The sequence below is a fragment of the Cydia fagiglandana genome, chromosome 8 (assembly GCF_963556715.1).
Source record: "Cydia fagiglandana chromosome 8, ilCydFagi1.1, whole genome shotgun sequence".
In the NCBI taxonomy this organism is placed as follows: domain Eukaryota; kingdom Metazoa; phylum Arthropoda; class Insecta; order Lepidoptera; family Tortricidae; genus Cydia; species Cydia fagiglandana.
Genome location: NC_085939.1, coordinates 10360787 through 10384661, shown reverse-complemented (window position 1 = coordinate 10384661; position 23875 = coordinate 10360787). Strand labels below are relative to the sequence as shown.

Here is a 23875-nt window from a genome sequence, read left to right as displayed (position 1 = left end):
AGCGCTGAGAACTATTAATTTATTTAGGCCCACTTGCACCATTCACTAACCCAGGGTTAACTGGTTAACCCGGGTTAGTGGGATGGTTCAAGTTGCGCTTAGTATAGAATTGAAATACCATAAAATACGTTAAAATCTGTAATAAATACTGATTTATACCCTACTGAGGTACGCTAGAATAAGCACCCATTTTATACTCGAGCTTTATCGACTCTCTTCGCTTCGGTTAAAGCGAGTCTCTTCAGCAACTTAAGTGACAGTGGTTCCACTTGTTTAATTAAGTTTATTTTTTACAGTGAGACCACTGTTAGTGGAAATCCTAGCCAGAGAACAGCCGTTGTCTGTGGGTCAAGAAGCCGAACTGGCCTGTCGAGCCGTGGGGGCGAGACCACCTGCCATTATCACCTGGTGGCTCGAAGGGAAACAAATGAATGCTGATGGGCCACAGAAGGTAATTTAAGAATGACACGTTAGACCGGTTAGCTTCCGGGGCTTACTTTTCTATGACATGACAAGTGATCACATGATGTTTTCTATAGAAAACGATGCGCCGGAAGCTCCGGCCCGGACACGGCCCGGTTTAACGTGAGTCATCCTTTACTAAAACTGACGTGGAACTTTATTTGAAGCTTTCAGTTCTGCTCTGTACTTTTTATATCGAATGTGGGTTATATTGTTAACGGACGCAGTTTTTTCGGTTGCTATTTTATAGATCGTGGTCTATTGCACGATGACATTGCAGTGCAAGTGTTATTTTAAACGTCAAACTTCTATGAAATTATGATGTATAAATAAATAACACTTGCACTGCGTGGGCTATCAAAATCGATGACATTATAATCTTTATTATTTAAACGATTTTACTTATTTAAACTACTCGGTTTATCTTTCGAAGTATTATTTTATTCGAAGAGAATAACTAACACTGAGACTGACACTGAGTTGACTAAGGAACCCTAAAAAACTCTTATTTTTTTGTTGCAGAACTCTGAGAACGGAAACGAGACAGTTTCGTTCCTGCGCTGGACCCCGCGGATGGAGCACGACGGTCGAGTGCTGACCTGCCGGGCTACTCACGCCACCTTGGAACACGTCACCATTGAAACAACAAAGTCGCTTAATTTGCATTGTAAGTCATACCTTTTATAACAATATTTAGGTACCTACTTACAAGGAAACCTGTACGGCATCGATTTGATTTATTTTTATATAAGTTTAGCTAAAAGCAAGTTAGTGTGCGTGCGCCCGCGAGGGACAAGGACAGAACATAAGTAATGAGAGAGAATTAAAAATACGTTTCAACATTGCTGACAACATACAAAAACACTTTCGTAATTTAGTCGGGTCCTTTGTTGCCTACCAAGCTTTGGTGGAGAATAACTGACGATTTCCATTTTGACGGAGCACAGAAAGCAAAACTGAAAAGTGAAACTATGATTAAGGACCAATGATGATAGCGCTGTCTGACTTTTGAATTTTTTCCCCAATATTGCGGCCACATCCTTGCTCTCAAGCATGATGTGAAGCGTATTCAACAAGAAGTAGCAACATCTAGCCATTAGAACCATGAAATATTTTATTGGGCTATCTCGTCCTTATGGCCATCTGTCCCAGAATTACCCTATTTTCATGACTTGTGTAGTTGTCATTAGTTATGAGCTCAGTTTATAGGTTACCTATAAAGTAAAGTAAGTAAGGAAAACCATGAAATCATTATCGAAAAGTCACAAATTATGAATAATAAACGTCCCTGGCTCCCTGGCCCGTTGGTTATGAAAGGGCGTCGTCCTCACGCACAGACAAAACATCCTCCAGACTGAGCATAGACGCGCTACCCTCTCTGCCACGCATATGGTAATTTTACTCCATGTTCGAGTCGAAAAAGTCTCTGTGTGACGTCCGTGTCTTTGAACGGAGCAATCACGGCACGGGACTTCGCTCACCTCGTCTCGCGGACTCCCGCATTTTTGGCATCATCAGTTGCATGAAATAATTGCTCTAAACTCGGTCTATAGGATTCCTAGTCTATGTCCTCACGACACGTTAGAACACTTACTTATACTCGTAGAAACTACTTACGTCCCCAATTTGCATCCTAAATGTTGCGTGATATAAACCATAATATTATACGGCTCATATGTGCCATACAATTTGTTTTAATGTTAGACAACTTGGCGACGAAGTAAGTGGTTTGAAATAGTTTTGTTTAAAATATGGCGTATTTACATTGAGCACGAGAGAATGTTTTGTGTACATAGTATGTATTATTTTCAAGAACACGTAAAATCACAATAACTTACAATGTCTGTTTCCATAATAACTTTAAAATTGTATGAATATTATTTTAAACCGAAACTTACCCGATTTAAGAAATCTGAAAATAAAAATGTACTGTTTTGTAAAAATGCTATTATTTAAGTACAATTGTTTTGTCAATAGATATACCCATCGTGTCTCTACAATTGGGCTCCAAACTGAACCCTAATGACATAGAGGAGGGAGACGATGTATACTTCGACTGCAGCGTACGCGCACATCCACAAGCCTACAAAGTTGTGTGGGAACACAATGTAAGTAAAAATGAATTAAGTTTAAGTATAAGAGCCTCGGTAGAGAGTACCATTTTGTACCATTTGGAGTTGAAACTCTAGGTCCATGGGGTCCCAGCGCGCATAAGTTGTTCGCAGAAATCGCGAAGCGTCTGGTTGACGTAACTGGTGACCGAAGAGCTGGCGGCTACCTCGCACAACGTATTAGTATTGCGATACAGCGGGGAAATGCCGCCAGCATCCTTGGTACAATACCTCAGGGGCCTATTTTAGATTTATTTAAGCTAGTTATTAATTTCGTTTAGTTGTACCACTGTATATATATATTGTATGTAAATAAATGATTTAAAAAGTTTTATTTTACATTTTACCAGCTCAACGTCGTTCCCAAAAAATATTCTCATAAGTAAAATAAATGTGTCTTAGCAATAATATTATTCCTATTATATTCATTTATTTATTTTTCTTCTTAGGCTAGGTCATTTATAACATGAATATAAAAGTAAAATACAAAAACACATAAAAAACAACAAAAAATAAGTATAAACACATCATTATTATATTTTATAAATAAGAAAAAGCCGTCAATTAAGACTGCATATTTTTGTGAAATAATTTATTTCCATTGCATTTGCTTACGTATATTCTGTCTATATTGTTCTTCACTTGTATGCTTCTGTTTTATAAATAAATAATAAAATATCTTTATTTCGAAGAACACAGGCTTCATAGTTGTTAGTAATACAGTAAAATTAAAACAAATAAATTAAACATAAAGCTACTCGTAAAAGTTAGTATTAGGTATAAGTAGGTACATCATTAATTATCAATAAGGGCTAGTTGCCACCCCTTGAATTTGTCCAATCCAATAGGCGAGAATTGGGCTATCATATTTGTCAGCAATAACCTTCAGAATACTGTTTTATCTCCTAGTAATAAATAAAAAATCCTTTTGATTTCACTAAGATCATTATCAAACTGCACAACGGGACTTAACGGACGGGACGGGAATGTCTTCTCCGAGACCACGGGGACAACGCCGTCCTCGAAACGTCGGAGGTAAATCTTAAAACTTAAATACGTGATTAAGTCCCGTTGTGCAGTTTGATAATGTTTAATAATCGTGAAAGTTTAAATCAGTGTTTCACTAAGAATTGTTTATTTTAAGTCAAAAAGTAAAATTTCAATTTTTATTTTAGGGTCAAATTATGACGCACAACCAGCGAGCAGGCGTGATAGCTGGCCAGGCCCACCTCGCTCTACAGGGTGTCTCGAGAGAAAACGCCGGAAAATATGTATGCACCGCATCCAACGTCGAAGGCGATGGACGCTCTGCGCCTGTTACCTTGCAGGTCATATGTAAGTAGCAAATTATCAAGGCAACTACACATTTGCCTCTAACGTATAATAACTAGTAGTTCGCCTCGAACTGAGAACTCGCGGTTCGCCAAAAACTCTGTAGAGTAGATTTATAGACATCTATTTAACTTTCCACGCGATTGAATAAATAATGTGATAATGCCCTTTCATTATAACTAATTTCGTCTACGTAGGTATTTAGGCTTTTCAGATACTTATGATTTTCTATTTTTTCAATTTTTATTATGCTCCAACGATACCTACACACTGTAGCATTGAAACGAAGAAAAACATTTTCTCTGTACGGTCAGATCTTCTATTTTTTTATACATTGTTTTACATAATAATATATTATTTGCGCACTTTGTCCATCCATTTAATTGTGTGTTTCTAGGGGTGGTATTCGATAAGCGACGTTTGACGTATCGTGTTGATCTCCCGTTGATGTGGGAAAAGTCATAAGTTCTCGAATACGTACAATGTCAAAATTTGACATTAACAATCCACAGTTAGGGTGACAAGCAAACCAAACCGAACCACCCTTAGTTTAGAGTTGAGTTTTCGATGGTTTTGGTTGTACCAAATGATATTATCCACCGTTGATGGAATCAACACTCAGTATGCAATAAAATCAACTGTTGATTTGACATGGATGCGAAATCTGACAGTTGTACGTGTCGAATTTGGCCCTAGGAAATTTCCAGGCTATATTGATTCCTTAGTTGTTAAAAAATGTTTAAAGAGCCAAAATACGAGACAAGCTAGTTTAACGAACAGCCTTTCAAATGAAACAAAATGAAACTCACTTAGACCCTAAAAAGTAGTTTGCAGAAAAGTTACCCGCAGAACTAAACTGGGCTAACTTCGCCCCATTGAGAGTTCTGGCTCCAGATGCCGAATCCTGTGATCGATTTCACAAGTTTTGTGCACGAACTAACTCCGAAAGTGCATGAAAACGTCTGGTTTATGCTTCACTCGAATAATGCACTTGACATATGTATATTACGGATTCAGAAGTACAAAAGTACTTACTAAACTTAGTAAGTACTTGCTTAATAATACTTAGTAAATATTTACTTGATGCTTTTACATCAAAAAGTTACAATCTTAATAAAATCAAAGAGAGTGGAGTGTATAGAGGCGGATTGTCAAAGTAAATTATGTAGCCACTGTAACTGCCATCTTTCGACATAATATTAACACTGTTAGCATGCCATTTGACTTTGATCATTATTACTCGTATTTCACTGATATGTGTGAATATCAAATTAAATAGATCAGTTATTGATGGAACATTAATTTTGATCGCGGAGATTACAATTTTGTATCGATAATATTTTTCATGAATTTTTAATTAATATCAGACAAAGCGAACATTTCGAAAGGAATTATATTTATAGCAATATTTAACAGCAAAAAACTCATTCCAACCCCGTTATCAATATGAACGGCAATGAATAAAGCGAAAATTTTAAGCCATATTTATTAAAGGCAGCTCCCAACAGTAAAATATTACGATAAATATTTAAGGCGAAGTCCACTGAAACTGTGAGAAACAGTATTTAACGACCCAGGGGAAATTATATTTTATCACCTCTGTTCTACATCGTTTATAATCCCTTCAGTAGGTAATTTCAGAACACTCGAACAAATAATTGAATAAGCATCATCAATTTATATCTAAACAAAAAGGTGTTGTAGAAAGTATTTTTAGTGAAAAGAGGATTTTACGGAACCAGTGAACCGTGTATGTTTTGAATAATCTTAAGTCATATTTTATGGAATAATTATGAATAGTGATTAAGTTCGTATTTAATAAGGATAGAAAGTTTCGGATGTATTAATTTTTTCAGTACCTATTATAAATCAGCACCTCCGGGTGTCGCATTGAGTTTGAAAGTAAAAACTGAACAAAACTGAAAGTTTACTTTGATTGCAGGAATACCTATTTAAGTTGCGACATAAAAATACACTTAATTATTACCGACTGCTCTAATTGGTGCCAGCTTATTGTATTGTCATAGAATATTAAATTTTATCAGCTTTCATTTAATATCACATCGCCGTGTGCCTGCTATACTGCCACAATTCAAAATTTTTGATTTTCTGGATTATTGCAGATTCGTATTCAAAATTGTTCAATTTACGACCTTATTTCGAGAGCCATAGCAAAAAAGGTCTTTAAGAGCCTTTTACTCACAAGTGGCCTTATGCATTTGACCATAAATTGTCAGACAATTCCCTGCAATACAGCCACTTTTGAGTTGTGGCTATAAAGCACACGTTTTAAATGAAGCTTTTGAGTTGCGTCCTAGAAAATAATAATTAGCTGAGTTACACATATTATTATTATCGCGTACAGTGATCTTGTTCCTATCAAAGTTGATATAAGTTCAAAAACTAAAACCCGACTACTGCAAATCGCGCTCTAAAAAGAATGAAACAAGATAGAATTCTTATCTGAAGTTATCAAACAGGAAATATTATAAATGTTATAATTTTTTTAGTAAAAAAATACAACGTAATAAAATGTATTACATTTTTGATATATTTACAGAGATATTCAAAGGATCGCCGTGCATGGTCGTATGCCACGATTATAAACTTTAAGGTAAAGTGGCATACGACCACAGCTATCCTCTGAATCTCTGTAAAAATATAAATAATGTAGTAAATTATACATATTACGTTGTATTTTTTTATTAAAAAAATTATAACATTTATAATATTTCCTGTTTGATAACTTCAGATAAGAATTCTATCTTGTTTCATACTTTTAGAGCGCGATTTGCAGTAGTCGGGTTTTAGTTTTTGAACTTATTTTTTATTTAATTAATTTTGGGGTCATGACTTCGTTACTAACTACCTATTCGAAGTCACTTTATATTACTTTTTCGAGGGCATCCCCAGTACAGAAATACACGCAGAGCGCCACATATATCGGGCTGCGCTATCCTTTGGCATGGAGGCGCTTTCGGCGCCCAGCTTTGGAACGTGTACAGTGCGCCTCCTACGTCGGGCTACGCCCGACTCTATTACTATGAGGGCGCCGAAGGCGCCCGGCTTTGGAACGCGTAGAGCGTGTCTTGTACGTCGGGCTACGCCTGACTCTTTTAGTATAAGGGCGCCAAAGGCGCCCGGCTTTGGAACGCGTAGAGCGAGCTTCGTACGTCGGGCTACGCCCGACTCTTTTAGTATGAGGGCGCCTTCGGCGCCCGGCTTTGGAACGCGTACAGCGAGCTTCGTACGTCGGGCTACGCCCGACTCTTTTAGTATAAGAGCGCCCAAGGCGCCCGGCTTTGAACGCATACAGTGCGCCTCGTACGACGACGGGCTATACCCGACGCGTTGAGTATGAGGGCGCCGAAGGCGCCCGGCTTTGGAACACGTACAGCGTGCCCGCACGTCTTTTGTACGGCTGTTTCATGCATTTGCCCGGATTTGGTAAGCGTCCAGCGTGTCACGTATGTCGACACTTTTAGTATCAGAAAGTCGAAGTCGCCTGGCTTTGGACTGCTTGCAGCGCGCCACGTACGTCAGGCTACGCCCGACTCCTCTAGTATGAGGGCGCCGAAGGCGCCCGGCTTTGGAACGCGTACAGCGAGCTTCCTACGTCTCTTGTACGGCTGTTTCATACATTTTGGCTAATCTGGACTTCTATACCTATTCACGTTATAAAATATTGCAGGTCATTAAAAAAAACACTATGTTTATGGCGGCCAAACAAATTTATTTTGCAAATACCTTCTTGTATCGCCGTAGTCGGGTAATACGCGGATAGAATCCAGAGCGCTTGTAGATTCGTAGTTCGAATTACCTACCCGATAAATTAATGTTTCATCGGGTGCATGCAAGCAAAGCCGGTCGCAAAAGCTAACAATATTTATATATTTGAAATGTGCTAACTGAGCTCTTTCAAATGATATACATCACGTAATCATTACTTATTTTTATTTTTTTCGTTCGTGACTTTATGACCTCTAGCGGACGCCTTGTTCATTTTTTGTGACTTCATATAGCCTATAACCAGCGGACGATTAAGATAATTCGAATGACATATCGTTTGTCAAATTATAATGTGTACTTTAGAAGTTATGAGGGAACAAATGAACATACATACATACATACATACATACCCACATACATACCGGTCAAAATCATAACCCTCCTTTTGCGTTGCCGTAGTCGGGTAAAAATAAAGGGATTTTAACTATCCAATAATTTTGTGTTTAAATTTGGCCGCATCTCAAAATCTTTAAAAAACGTTTCTGCAATACGGCCACAACTCTAAATACCTGTCTTTCGGGCCTTGTGTCTTAAAAAATATACATTTCTTTTAAAAAGTGGCGTGGTCATAAGGAAGGTTATATCATTCCGAGTAAAAAAAACTAAATTTTAAATTCATAGACCTAAAACTAAAGGAGTAAGATCCTATTAAACACCCTGAACTATACTCTCAAAACTTTGAGACGCGATTTCTCGAAAAAACGGTTTTTTGAGATGTGGCAGTGTAGCAGGCACACGGCGACATATCATACGCAATCAGCTGTTTGGGTGCATTTTGTATTAAAATAAGGCAATAAGCAATTTGATGATGTCATGAATTTTCAAGTACATATTTGATAATGTCCCGGTGGGCCTTCAATGTGTGACTTGAATTTAACAAGAGATTTTAAGTTTTGTCAAACAATACAATATTTATAATAACAAAACCAGCCAACTCTTACTTAATGCAAAGCAGCACCCCTTAAGTGGATCGCTTTCAAGAAGCTATTTATATAGGCGTATTACGTCACCCTAGGTATGGCATCTCATGACGATTAAGTACTAACTATTAAAATTCAGTGAATTAAAAGTAGACAAGACACTACTTGTATCAAAAATAATTACTTAATGACACTACCTTTCACTATTACCTCTGTAAGAGTAACAAGAAATCTTTAAATTAGTTTTTCCACTAAATTTCTCACATGCTGTCATACAGGCAGTTCACGGCTTCACACGCCATTGCAAGCAAATTGAATTCACATGCATTCTAAACGCATGACTTGCAAATAACACCTACCTACAATTTGAGACACACCGATTGTCAATACGACTGAATTGCTTTGTAGTAAGCTTGACGTCACTAAATATTCATCCTGAATAGTTTTACTGAATTGTCTCTCTTGTATCGTGTACCGATTTGTAATTTGATTTTGCATCTGTATTCATATGATATTACAAGTTATATTAGATGTCGTGACAATTGCATACTTTAGAGGACATTTTTATAGTGATCGGCTTATTTAATCAACGTAATAGGTGTAACAAAATAAGGGAGTGGAGTCAGTCGCGGGCAGAAGTTAGTGGGTTATAAAAAATTGGCTAACCGTTTTCGATCAAGTAAAAATCGGTTAATTTTTTTTTCGAAACATCGATACACATTGCCATATTTACCTTTAGTTGGGTACACAAAACGACGTATTTTTTATTTATTGTAGATAAGCCCGTGTGTAAGAAGAAAGCGCCGGCAATCGTTGGCGCGGCGCTGCATGAAGCGGCCAGGGTGGCTTGCGAAGTGGACGCTTACCCGCCACCGAAGAACTTCCAATGGACACTCAACAACTCCATGGGGACTGTGGAGCTGGACTCGGTATGTTAATTTGGCTATAGTATTAGCCTTCAGCATTGAGAATTATCCTAGAGTAACTCTATGTATTTTGACGACCGGTCTGGCCTAGTGGGTAGTGACCCTGACTATGAAGCCGATGGTCCCGGGTTCGAATCCTGGTAAGAGCATTTATTTGTTATGATGATACAGATATTTGTTCCTGAGTCATGGTTGTTTTCTATGTATTTAAGTATTTATATATTACATATATCGTTGTCTGAGTACCCACAACACAAGCCTTCTTGAGCTTACCGTAAAAATGTCCTATAATATTTATTTATTTATGTATATAGTTTTATTGCTTTTTACACTGACGCTGACGTACAAACTATAACTAGGTACTTATACAATTTGAACCCTAACTTTTATTCACTCTAAATAATAACATTTTTGTATTCGGTTAGAGCTTGTTAGCTGATGATAAATCGAAGCGGCTGTAATAATAATTGCAATTTTTGCAACTTGCAAATTGACGTGTACAGTCGACGGCAAAGATATGTTTACTTTTTTCGCCTTATTCCAAAGCTAAAGTGCAAAGGTGTAAACATATCTTATTGTAAAAAAAATATTTAAGTATCATAATTTACACGTTGCTAAACCCTTATTATTACTTCTATCGCTTATTTTAATCAAGTTAAAGCAGATCATTTTATAACTCTAAATATTTGCTACTTCAGGCAAAATTCACGACAAAGAACGGCCAGTCTATCCTTACATACACTCCTACTGCGGAAGGGGACTACGGATCTTTAGCGTGCAGGGCTACAAACTTAGCTGGTCAGCAGATAGAACCCTGTCGATATACGCTACTGCCAGCAGTGCGGCCCGACCCACCTTTCAATTGCTCTTCCTTGAATCTAACCGAAGATTCCGTTGAGCTGCGATGTACGGCAGGTAAGTTTGTATTAAGAGAATTTTTATAACATTTAATTTGCCAAGTTAAAAGTAATTTTATAAATCGTTTTGTGTACTGACATAAAAGCCATTGGACATTTAAACGTGGTGTGGTGACATACAATCATTTCATAATTACTTACACTCATTACTTCGGATGGCTTTGACTAGTAACAGGAATAGGTAGTTATCTGTTCCCTATATTTGTACAAAAGTTAGCAAATAGGTACATACCTAGAGAGTTAAACCAAGAAAAGTCTGCACAGATTTTGACAGCGCACACAGTGCAGGTGTTATTTTTAAAGTCAAATTTCTATGAAATTATGACGTATTTATAAATACGAGTAATACCGGCACTGCCTGTGCTGACAAAATCTCTGCAGACTTTTCTTGATCTAACTCTACAAAATTAAGACACATGTTGGAGCCTGGTTGTCCATAATCGTTTCATAACAAGAGATTAAAATCTGAAGCGGGTTCCAGGGTATTGCCTTTCTGCACGTGTCTCAGATATTGCATAATCGAGAAAATCAAAACACAGCCTAATTTCTTTACAGTGGAGTTCAATAGAAATGGAAAAAAATGTAAACAAAACAATTTAACTATGCATTGTAACACATACTACGTGTCTATGTATACTCGTATTGTTTAAATATATACATAAATCTTTTATTTACATCAGTTTCCAGTTAAAATCTATATAAATTATAAATATTGCAGTGAAAATAACTTTCGTGAAGATTTTAGGTTAAATGTCAAATAGAAAAAACTGTCATATTTGTTTACATTGTTTGTTAGTTTTATTTACCTCCACTTTATGTATGTATTTAGGTAACCTTGCAGCCGTGTATCAATAAAAAAAATCAACAATTTGAATAAAATAGTTTCTAGTAGTCCTCTCTTTGATTCATTTATATAACTAATATTGCTTTAAATAATGTTTATTCTCAAAACAATTTAGTACAAGAAATTCGTTTACAATTTTAATAATTATGCAGGCTTTGTCTAAGCATGTTATCATATTTTGTTGGAAATATTGAATTTGGTAATACTAAAAGGTTTTGACAACGTCTGCAAACTGGTTTTTAGATTATTTGCGTAATTTGATACAGTCGACGTCAATGTTTACAATTTTCGCTTTAATATTACAAAGGACTAAGGTACTAAAGTGTAAACAAATCTTCGACGCCGACTGTACTAAAACAAACTAAAACCACTTCTCAGACCTTGGGCAAGATTATTATCTATCGAGTGACTCAAATTTGGCGTGTGACCCTATGTAACAGCTTCCTCTGAAATAATATTTCAGGCTCCGGAAACCTGTAATATCGGATTGAAATTCAATATTACAGTAAAGTAATTGTTAGAGCTCCCCGTCTGAAACGGCCTGAACCCTACAAAGTGCGTAAACGCTTGTTACAAAATGTGAAAAATATTTATATAGATCACAAGGTAAAAATATGTACCAATTAATGGTCATTAAGCGTTTAAAAAAGAAAGAGGACCCAACAGCGTGATACATTATTAACTTTAATGGCTATATATTATTTTAGTACCTAGCAACTGTATTAATGCATACTTAAAACTAATAAATATGTAAAGAGGTCCTAGGCAAGATATACACGTTTGAAGGTGCCTTATCACCTATCGACTTTTTCAGCTATCGATAAATTCAGTCACCTTTTACATTTCTGACTTTAACATTAACCTCTTTGATTAGCTAGTTTTAATAATGCAGTACAAAGTTAAGTAGTTTTTAAAATTATCGTTTTATATTGTCTTTTATTTAAATGTTATTCCGTAATCTTTATATGAAGTCTATTATTGTTTGCTTATGGATTTGAGGTTTAGTTTTGTTAGTAAATAAATAAAGATACGCTAGGTAAATATAATTTCAGTTTATTCGACAGTCGATAAAATTTAACGTTCCAACTCTCTTGACGTTTTATTTTTGCCATGTCCAATTCCGCCCTCTTTTAATAAGGATACCGGTGTCTTAGCGAAATGTACTTCATTTAAGCTCAGAGGAATGCACCCTTGAAATAAACGAATATTAAAATAAGTGTACCCGAAGAAAGTTCAGTTCGGTACACTAAAAAACACGGTGTATATAAATGGAAGCCAAACAAATAAACAACGATCCAATTTAACAGAAATGTGAATTGCGGGAAACTCAATTGAAAAGTTAGTACCTAATGCAATGCACATTGCATTGCTTCGCTCTGATGCGCGATTTTCTAAGGCCTAGTGTATAATGTCCATTTGTAAATAAAATATCTCGAGGTCCTATTTAGTAGCGTTAAGGTCGATCAACGTAATTTGTTTTATGAAAATTTACGAAATATTGAGTAACAAGCCAGAAAACACGTAATTTATTTCACTGACGGATCAGTATCATATTCCAAACAGATCTATGTAACTAATAACTAAAACTCAAAATTTTCTTTATGGTAATGCATAATTGAATATCGCCACCTAGTTCCCAATAGCTTTACTTAGATTATCTCCTGTGTAAGAGTGTCCCTAAATATTTATTTATTTATTTACACTCGGCTTGCTCGGACACGATGCGGTCTGATAACTACAGCTATTCGGATTTCATTTCGATTAAATTCAACCAATGATGTAATTTAGTTTTGGTTTGCTTTCAATTAATTTTATTGTATCTCATATTTATTAAAGTTGGACCAAAAGTCAGTTTTAGTTAAAAGTTTATTTAGATTTAGGTACCTACGTAACGGCCTAGTCGGTAGTGACCCTGCCTACTAAGCAGGAGGTCACGGGTTCGAATCCTGGTAAGGGCATTCATTTGTGTGTTCATTACAAATATTTGTTCCTGAGTTATGGATGTTTTATATGTAGGTATATAAGTATTAAAAATATGTGTGTATAATATACGATATACGTCGTCTAGTACCCACAACACAAGCCTTATTGAGCTTACTGTGGGATTAAGTTGATTAGTGTAAAATTGTCCTATAATATTTAATTATAATGTAAAATTTTCATTTATATTGTACCAGGGGAGCTTAGTAATCTCTGCAGCTTTACACAGTGAACACACACACACAGTGAATACACACACACAGTGAATATGAAAAATAGTTACGCCATGCAAATGTCAATTCAATATTATAAAATTTATATTTTAAAAATCTCAGTTTTGTCAAACCTTATGTCGATGTAGGCTGCACACTACCTCCTCTTTCTTCTGTCTTTAGTCGCTGCAACTATCATCTGCAAAGATGCTGTGGCCAATGATGATAATGATATGGTTCAAATTAGACTCAAAATATTTTTTATTCAGGTTACGATGGTGGTCTGCATACATTGTACTTCGTCGAGGCGTGGGAGCACGACACGCTATTGACGAACGCTTCTTCTATTTCTCCGGTGTGGAAGCTGCGCAATCTGGGCTCTGGGAAAGCCGTGAAACTAGTTTTCTACGCAAGTAACGCTAGAGGGCGTTCGGAAACCACGACGTTAAGGGTGCTAACATTATCTCGGCTGGCATTACATACTGGTAAGTTTTCCTTAAAAATTAGCTAAAATAAATTTTATTTGTTACCGGCCTATACAGTATTTAAACTAACTAACAATGAAATTTATGTTTCTCTTTGTCTAAAACAGAAGCAAAAACCGTAAATGGCAGCAGTATGGAAGCGGGTTGGGCTTTAGGAATTATAGCAGGGACAGTGGGGACCCTGGTTGTAGTTGCCGTCATAGCCCTGCTCGCGAGGAGGAGGCATCACCGACCCATGCAGTATGAAGGTATGGAATTAATATTCCTGTTTTGGGTGAATCAACTTCAAACACTGATTTCATGTTAGAGTCACTAGCAAAAAAGAAAATCGATTTTTCAAACACCATCTTGATTTTTTTTAGTTTTTTGTTTACACTGACATTATTAGATCCATAAGTATTTAATAAGTTAACATATTAAAATCAACAACTTGATCAGATAAAAGTTACAGTTTGTACGGTAACGTAGCAAAAAAAGTTTACTCACATATAAAAATCACGGACACGCCATTTTTGTATTAGGAGGGAGGATGTATAGATTTTTCCTTGCTAGGGAGTTTAGAGATACGAAATCAGTGTTCTAAAGGTTGATTCACCCTTTTACACTAAGCAACAAAGGCAAACACAAAGGGAAAAATCAACATTCATGTGTTAGCCTTTGTGTTGCTGCCAAAAAATGAATGTAGGAATGTGCTATTAACAAAAATGTTTCACGGGCATTCATTCAAATAAAAGTACACCGTAATTACGAGCCCCGTTGCATATGTTTCCGTCTAGTCAGACCAATTTCCAAGGTACTTCTATTTGTATGAAAATTGTGTTTTAAACTAAAAATCAATAATTTTTAATGTCTTTTTCTATAGATTCTCCAATAACGACATTTAAAATAATTAAATACTAATTGACAAAAGCGAAAAAAAAAACCGATAAGCGAGCTCTGTTCGTAGGCGCTTTTAGCTACATACGGAATATTTCGTGTTATCGGCTACGCTCGTAGCGCGTCACTCTCGCGCTGGCACTGAATATCGGCCCGATTCGAATTTTAAGGTACGTCAATTAATAGATCTAGAAACGATATGGATTAGATATGTCAGTGTCAAATGTGACGTTGTTTCAAACAAACACTAACACATCTAATCCATATCGATTTAGATACGATACGTTCTATTAATTGATGTATCTTAAAGTTCGAATCAGGCAGTGTGTTAATTTTGTATCTTATATTATGAAGATAATTATATTGTTTTATTTCGTTGATAGCTGGGCTGATTACTATTAGGTATTTATCTTGCTCTTTGCTTTGTTAAACTCAGTTTGGACTGAATCAGAACGCTTAGTAGGTACAATTTTGATGCTAACAGGGTTATTATTCGATCCAACTGTGACCCTCCTTTCGCGAGTTGTCACATATCGACATATTTGTGCTGGATGACTCGGCGGACAATGCTCGTAATGTTTACGTACCGGTGTTTTCTCACCTAATTTAGATGAAAAATCATCTAAATTAGGTAGACTTCTTAGTCAAAAATTGTGTTCCTAATATTTCCCTCTACATACAACTTTGTTTGAGCATTCGTTGCGTGACCTAAATAGTTAGGTACACAGGAGTTATATGATCATCGATCACGTTACCTTTCGTTACATCTGTCACCCTACTCACCCTTATTTATATATAGGTACATGCTTTTCTTTTTCGATTGGCGTTTTTAACCGACCTCAAAAAAGGAGGAAGTTATCAATGCGACCGTTTTTTTTTCTTGTATGTATGTTTTCGGTAAACCATAGTCAACTTGACTAGGTACTCCTTGACAAAAATCGAGAAATGCCAAATCGTATGCACTATCGCCTTGCGATCTGCTGTAAATATACACCGTGTTTTTTTTGATTTCCGTTAATTTCAAGGGTGCATTCCTGAGCTTAAATGAAGTAACTTTCACAAAGACACCGATGTTCTAATTAAGTTCATTTCGGAGATAATCAATAATTTATTTTTTTCCTATAAGGCCTCTACAAGCGTGTACACTTGCCTTAGGGCCGGTTTACATATTGATTAGTGTATAGAATGAGTTCATACATTTGCTACTAAACTTAAGTACAATCTCGGTCGATTGATGTACGAAATGACATTGATATGTCACAGATTTCAATTGTTTGGTTGAGTTAATGTAATGCCCGTGTTACAACAACGCTATATGCTACATTTAATTACTTTTTAAACAAAAAAAATACAAAAAAACACATTTTTTTTTAAATTAACTATGCCATTTTGTTCTCTTAAACGTACTTAACCATACCCCGAAGTTAACGGTATTCAATAAAAACACGGTGTATGATTATCAAACCAAGCAATTCAAAATGACTTCAGTTTGGTGCACGAGCGGGAATAGGTGCAGATTCGTCGCGTGGCTGGCATTTTTGAACGCCTGCTCTGCGTTCACTGCATTACAAAATGTGATTTATGTCCCACTGCATTTCTCCAGAAATTGCAGATGTTTCGTCACTTGCTTACGACAGTTTTATTTAGTTTCCAGCTATCCCGCCGGGGAACGTATGAGAGACGTTAAAGTGTGTGTGGAAAAATGTATAATTTTCTTGCCAGGGGAATACTAGGCGAAATATTGCTAGTATACTTTATACAGAAACTGAGGTTCGGAACTTTATTCGTAGAGTTCACATATATTAATATTTGGTATCATTGACTGCGCAATGATAATAATAAATATTATTATTACAGATTAGGAAGGAAAGTAATAAATAATAGACCAATATTATTTATTATTTTATAGAAATGTCTGAAGAATGTTAATCGTGATTGCAGTTTTTTACTTCAGGCTAACTATATGGATAGTGTTGGTCAGATTAACTATATGGATAGTGTTGGTCAGATTATTGGGGTTTTGTAAAGTAACTGCCTAGTATCTATTTAGGCATCCACTCCACCACTTGATCCATTAGGGTGACGTGTAACACCTACGAAATCTGAGGGATGAAATGAATTCACATTTTGCTAAATAATGCATTGCACGTTTGGCACACATCGAGGTGTGATAAGTAATGTATGCCTATCGTGCTTACAAAATAAATAGTGCCGTATATCTGAACTCAAGGAAGGAAGCAGTGGTGGCCGAGTGGATATGACGTCTGACTTTCAATCCGGAGGTCGCGGGTTCAAATCCTGGCTCGTACCAGTGAGTTTTTCGGAACTTATGTACGAAATATCATTTGATATTTACCACTAGCTTTTCGGTGAAGGAAAACATCGTGAGGAAACCTACATACATCTGCGAAGAAATTCAAAGGTGTATGTGAAGTCCCCAATCCGCATTGGGCTAGCGTGGGGACTATAGCCCAAGCCCTCTCGCGCATAAGAGGAGGCCTGTGCTCAGCAGTGGGACGTATATAGGCTGAAATGATGATGATGATGATCTGAACTCAATAAATAGAAATAAAAATAACGAATATAATGAAAAACACCTAACAAATCCCTTTTGATAAGTTTGTTTCAACATCAGAACTGGATGATGAGATTTTTGTACGTTTTAAAAATTTAAATTTCAGCTTGACTAATCTGTCGTATATGATCTCATTTTTAGGCTAATCTGAGTCAATTGAGACTGATTGTAATGGCCCCAATGAGGTGAGAAAAAGGTTTTCATGATTGCCTGACGAGTGGGTAGGTAAACACGAACACTAGGGACTTGTTTTTCTTTGATATATAAGTTGATTAAATTAAGATAAATGAATATTATTTATATAAAATCTCTAAGTATGATAGTTTACCTTTCCAAAAGAGCTAACCTACCCCTAAAGTTAACCTACAAATACTATCTTTTGATTTATTTCAAAACTCCCTTAGGTGTTCGTAATTAGCCTGTCTTCCCTTACGTCCGACGGAAAATGTATTTATTAATTATAAATTTGTTCTAATCATGATGCAAATTGATATCTGACAACTGCGAAACCCTAATTCAGTACAAATTTTTAAATGCTCCTAAATCTTATAATAATTAAAAATTTGAAAAAAAAAGACAAACAAAAGGGCACAGCTGCGGTTGATATCCATCTTGTGTCAAAATATTTTTAATAATCAATCAATAATCCATAGAGGATAACGGGGACTACGTTTGTACGAAAAGGCAGTTTAGGGGTCGTCGTCCGTCTTTATTCGTCATTCGTCTTAATTATTAAGGAAAATCTTTTTTTAGATTTTAAAACAGCATTAAACATACAGTAACGAAAAGGTGAACACAAAAGTAATTTAAGATTTTTAGTGCTAAAAGGAATCTCAAATCACAAAAAACTGTAGGTACACACTATTTTTATTACATATTTGTTTTTATATCTACATAATAGGAAAATGGGCTTGACTCTTAGAAAGAACACATAGTAAGTGACTAAGACAAATGTTCGAATATACTTACTTGTTCTTTTTCAGCAACAAAAACCAAATAATTGTATCATTTTCTTAGAGAAAGTTCATCCTTTTTCCTTCTCTCTCATCATCATTCTCTTGCCCTTGTCCCATTCACTTGGGGTCGGCGCAGCATGTCTTTCTCTTCCACACCTCTCTGTCGCCCGTCATTTCATCATTCACTTGCATTCGTTTCATATCATCCCTCACACAGTCCATCCACCTTTTCCTCGGTTTTCCTTTCCTCGTACTTCCCTCCACATTCATTCGTAATACCTTTCTCGTCACATGACTTTCATCCCTCCGCATCACATGCCCGTACCACGCTAGGCGATTTTCCCTTACTTTTTCTGTTATTTCTGTTATGTCTTTTTTCTGTTATGTCTTTTTCCTTCTCTCTGTGTATGCCTCATAAAGATATTAAACGTAATCATCTTAACGTAAAATCAAAACAAAGGACCTAAAATGATATATGGAGGCCATGTTCCCACCACATAGCGAATGGTTTATTACATGACTAAGTTTGTAGTGATTCAAGGTAGCCAGATCCTAGGGTTCAAATGTCGGTAAATGCATTGTTATATTGTAGTTATATTAGCGTCGGTGGCCTAGCGGTAAGGTGTGTACTTAATGCGATGTAAACAATAAAAACTGGTCTACTTAAAACAGTCCTATCAAAGAAAAAAATAAAAAAAAAAATTACAAAGTATTGTGATAATACCGTGTAAAGATACCGAATCCAGGGCTTGAGTTAAACTCATTATTACAATCAAAATAGCCCTATTGAAGTCCAAGACAAAGCAAAAATAATTATTTAATAATTTATTTTCAGCTCCTATTCAAACGGTGAAGGCTTACATTGGATCAATTCAGAGCAACAACCATTCGCCTATTCAGCCCGACGACAAAAATCCGGACGTTATACCCCTGGGGAAAGGTACGTGATTATTGGAATGGTTTCTTATCTAGATTTTTTATGTTTTGATAAATTACCTATGGCGGCATTTGCAAACATTTATAACTAACTTAAATAATAATGTGTTTATTTTTTGTTCAATTTATACATTTCAATTGCTATCTCATGAAACAGATTTCAACTGTGCCCGTGATTTGGAACGGCCACCCGAGCCTCCGCCCTACGGAGCTGTGATGTCGCCACCCGTGGGCTCTTCTCGGAGCGCGCACAGCATCCATCAGGACATGCGATCTAACACTCCACACACGCCAAACACTCCCGCGTCTGATGTTCAGGTAAGAAAGAAAACCAAACCAAAACCTTATATCTTAGTGTAGTGTGTAATTTTATACATCAATGGCAACTTTAACTGGCTAGGGGCACATCCCGGCATTTATAGGTTTTTTCCGCGATACATTTAGTAAATTAGGTACCCAACATCGACATAACGAGCCATGTTGCATATGCATAAATCCAGTGTCATATGTTGGATTTTTGTAACTTCACATAAGGCCAATTCGATTTTCCAAATGTAATCAAGTCATTGCGAATTTATAATAATGCATTGCGAGCAGAGCGTGAGGCACTGCAAGCTACCTATGCCTAAAATAATTTTTTTTTTTTTTTCGTTTGAACGTCGCTCTAGTTAGTTACATATTACATTTTATATTACTACATCAGCTTTTTTTAACAAAAAGCGAAATTGGATTGATTCTAAATTGGTGCTCAACGAGAAACTTAAATAATTATTATTAAAAAAATATATGTAATTCAAAAACAGCTCATATAAACAAAGTATATTCTTCGCTAGTTGCGCTGGATGAATGAGATGCAATCTGGAGGTCGCGGGTTCAAACCCCGGCTCGTACCAATGAGTTTTTCGGAACTTATGTACGAAATATCATTTGATATTTACCAGTCGCTTTTCGGTGAAGGAAAACATCGTGAGGAAACCGGACTAATCCCAATAAGGCCTAGTTTACCCTCTGGGTTGAAAGGTCAAATGGCAGTCGCTTTCGTAAAAACTAGTGCCTACGTCAAATCATGGGATTAGTTGTCAAGCGGACCCCAGGCTCTCATGAGCCGTGGCGAAATGCCGGGATAACGCGAGGAAGAAGAGATTCTTCGCTAGTTTACACAAGCTTAGTTTACAGTACCTAGTAAGTTCAAATAAACATAATAGGTGTTTTTTGTTGTCGCAGAGTATTGGGACCTTAGCAGACGATCGCCGCAGCGTAACAAGCGGCACTCTGTCAAGACGGAGAGAGGTCGTCACCACGAGGACTCCTCTCCTAGCGAACACGCGGGAGAGCTGCGTCTAGTCGGCATAACTTGACAAAGTGGAGAACGCTCACAAAATTCGAATGGATAAACAAAAGAACACGAATTTATACAAGCGTTTTTATCTTTATTTTGGGGAAATAGGCATAATAATATACTTCTATTTAATTCTGTGTTAAACCGATTATAAAGCAGGTTTCGTTTAGGCAAAGCATAAGGCATCGAAGTAAGACTATCCTTGAGGCCGATTCTAAGTTTGAAATGTCAAATAGTTTTGCTATTGTTTTGATACGACATTGATGTTGGTCTGCAATGTATTTTGCTCGCACCAATAAGAGTGAATAATTAAACAAATGTCTAAACCGTAGTAGATTTACTCTGAATACTGATGCTGTTGCCTTTAGCATAAAATAGGTAGAATTTTAAAACAACAAATTATTTTTCATCTCTCTTGCTTGGGTATATTTCACGGTACGTTTTTCTCTTGCTCTGTAATACCACAAAAAACGATAATATTACATATCAGCCTCAAACACAGTGTGATAAAAAATGCATAACAACAATTCATAAATAAAAAGCGATCAAAGGTGAGTCGGCTTAAAAAGGAAAAAAAAACACTGTAATAAAGGATTATAGTACGGAACCTCAGCAGTGCGAGTTCAACTTGCACTTGATCGATTTAATTTTTTTTTCAGCATTTTAATAGATAAAGGAAAAAATGTTTATTATTACAGTGTCAATTTTTGACAAGAAGAATATAATATAATAATACACTTTCATATCGATTGCATATTCAAAATAAATATCTTGGCTCAATAATGTAATTTATAAAATTAATTAAGTTGGTATGACTGATTTTGTATCGTTACATGTAGCATTTCTATTTAATTTTTTGGAATATGTTTTATATTATTTGCTGTCCTTGAAACGTTTGGTGCGACGAAATGTTACGTAAAATGAATAATAATTATTTAAAAATGGGTTTTAAAATGAAACATAGGACAATAAATCCAATTAAAATGTAAAGTTAATGCATAACCATATAACGACTACAAACTTTTTTTTTAACACAAAAATAGATAGGTACCCTTTTATTATGTTTTTCTGAAAACAACATCTGATTACGTTACGTCATAGTGTAAATAAAAAAAAACTGTTACAATGATATTATGTTCAAGTCAATAACAATATCTATAGGTACATAAATAATAAATTTCGAATGAAATACGAAGAACGACTCTCAATTTCGGAAATCTATTATTATAAATAAGTGTAATACACTAAGGAAATATAAGTAGTTAAATGACTCTGCTATTAATAAATTAGTTCTAACAACTTTGTACGGCATATAACTTTTAATAAAAAAAAAACACTGTGATGCTATAAAGTTTAATTGTTATACTTTATACTTTAACCTGGAGTTTAACACTAAAATTATTTGTAAATAGTCTTTGTGAATTATGAATTCTAAAGTAATATATAAATTAAGTAAATATTTAATAAATTTTTGTATATATGTATATAGATGACACTAATATAAATAATAATTGTTTATGACATTTATGTTACATTACATTATATTTTAAATAACAACACTTCGCACTCGGTGTCCTGAATTCGTATTTTTTTATTTTATATATAAATATTCAAGTAAGTTAAAAATGTGCTGTTATTTGATATTTGATATCATTATTGATGTCGATGGTCCTTAATGGTTGTTTCATTTGCTTGGGTACAATTTTTTATTTTAATTTCCTGCTAAGATATTGTATTTTCTGACTTTCTAAAGACTTCTTGACATATCGTTAATCTAAAATAAATATGTGTAATGTTTCTTGAAGGAATAAATTTGCTTATTAGCAAAATATGTAACTTTTGGTGTTTAATTTTAAACAAAAACCTGCTTCAATGATTTTTTCACCACACCACCTCGGAAAGGCAATGCACTTCAAAAACTGATAGAACTGATAGCAAAGTTGCATTTTGTTCACATGTGAGGCTAAGTAATAAAATGCAAATTTTGAGTTGTTTTCTTATGTTTGCTGGTAGAATTGACTTTTAAATGATGATTTTGGATGATAAATATTTAATAACATTCATTTAGATTTGATTTGGTTTGATTGTGTTTGATATTTTACATTTAATATTTGCTTCAGGTTGGTGTGGTGAAAATTTTTGTGTTTCAGTCGGGGGCTTGTTTGTTTAACCCTCGTGCTTTGAAACCCTCACAACGCTCAAGATTCCATTTTTTGAACCACTCGCTACGCTCGTGGTTCAATTTCGAAATCTTTTGCTTGCTCGAGTATCAATATTAGCAAAAGCGGTTAAACAACAACTTTGCCCCCTTGTAAAACAAATAACTATTAAATGAGCTTCCAGGTTACCCAATATCTAAATACTTACCTACGTTTTTAAATTAGAAAATCTTAACATAATGTGTCAGATTTTTAACTTTTTTCCTTTAGTTAAGTGTTGTTGAACTTGTTAATTTAACAGACATTAAAATATTTCTTAGGTATGCAGCCTATTGTGCAATAATAACATTTACACAGATAATACATTTGTTCTAACAAAACAGTTTATCATGGTCGTAATTTGCGCATTTTGAACGCATCATAGAATGTTTAAGATAATAATTACATACTTAGATAATACGTAAAGTTCTTATAATCTGTAAAACGTAAGAAATAACATTTTAATTTACAATTCCATTTCAGTATTTCCCACGTAAAGAAATAATAATATATAAAAAATGTTCGGAATTCCATTAGTTTCTCCAATGACAATTAAAGCACCAATTATAAAAATCTCTATTTCACAGCACGTCAGTTTGTTTGCCAGGGTTTGCTAAGCTAAGAAAGTGAGCTCATGAAAACCGTTACTATAGGTACATTAATAAGGTAAGTAAAATCTTCACCTAGAAACAAAACCAATCAACTTATTTTCCTCCTCCTGCAAACACAGGCTTCATGGCATCCAAAAAGAAAGTCAAAATAGGTCAGAGATTGTTTACCGGCGCCCATTCTAGTCCATGATAAGAATTTTTATCCCCCTTTGTTGTGACTCGAAAGGTGGCAAATTTAAAGGAGGGGACATCATAGCCTTTGATGAGTTCTCTTGTTTATGACTTTGGTTACGGGGGGTCGTAATCTTTGAGACAATGACACCCGGGATTAATACAAGTGAATTGGGCCGGGGATTCTTTTGTTTTTTTTCGGCGGTGACTGCTATCAGAGTTATTGTTGAGGCAT

The 23875-nt window shown here is 35.5% G+C and overlaps 1 protein-coding gene across 2 annotated transcripts in view; it reads left to right on the top strand.

The window, feature by feature from the left end:
* Window positions 1–22497, top strand: part of LOC134666638 (nephrin-like) — a 198402-nt gene extending 175905 nt beyond the window's left edge. For both annotated transcript variants that reach the window (XM_063523853.1, XM_063523851.1), the window contains 11 exons: window positions 297–451; window positions 985–1129; window positions 2440–2570; window positions 3749–3908; window positions 9392–9543; window positions 10239–10455; window positions 13763–13978; window positions 14086–14226; window positions 19221–19325; window positions 19479–19639; window positions 20546–22497. In XM_063523853.1, the coding sequence (XP_063379923.1) occupies window positions 297–451; window positions 985–1129; window positions 2440–2570; window positions 3749–3908; window positions 9392–9543; window positions 10239–10455; window positions 13763–13978; window positions 14086–14226; window positions 19221–19325; window positions 19479–19639; window positions 20546–20665 (1703 nt within the window). In that variant the 3' untranslated portion in view covers window positions 20666–22497. The remainder of the gene's footprint in view (window positions 1–296; window positions 452–984; window positions 1130–2439; window positions 2571–3748; window positions 3909–9391; window positions 9544–10238; window positions 10456–13762; window positions 13979–14085; window positions 14227–19220; window positions 19326–19478; window positions 19640–20545) is intronic.
* Window positions 22498–23875: the final 1378 nt, after the last annotated feature.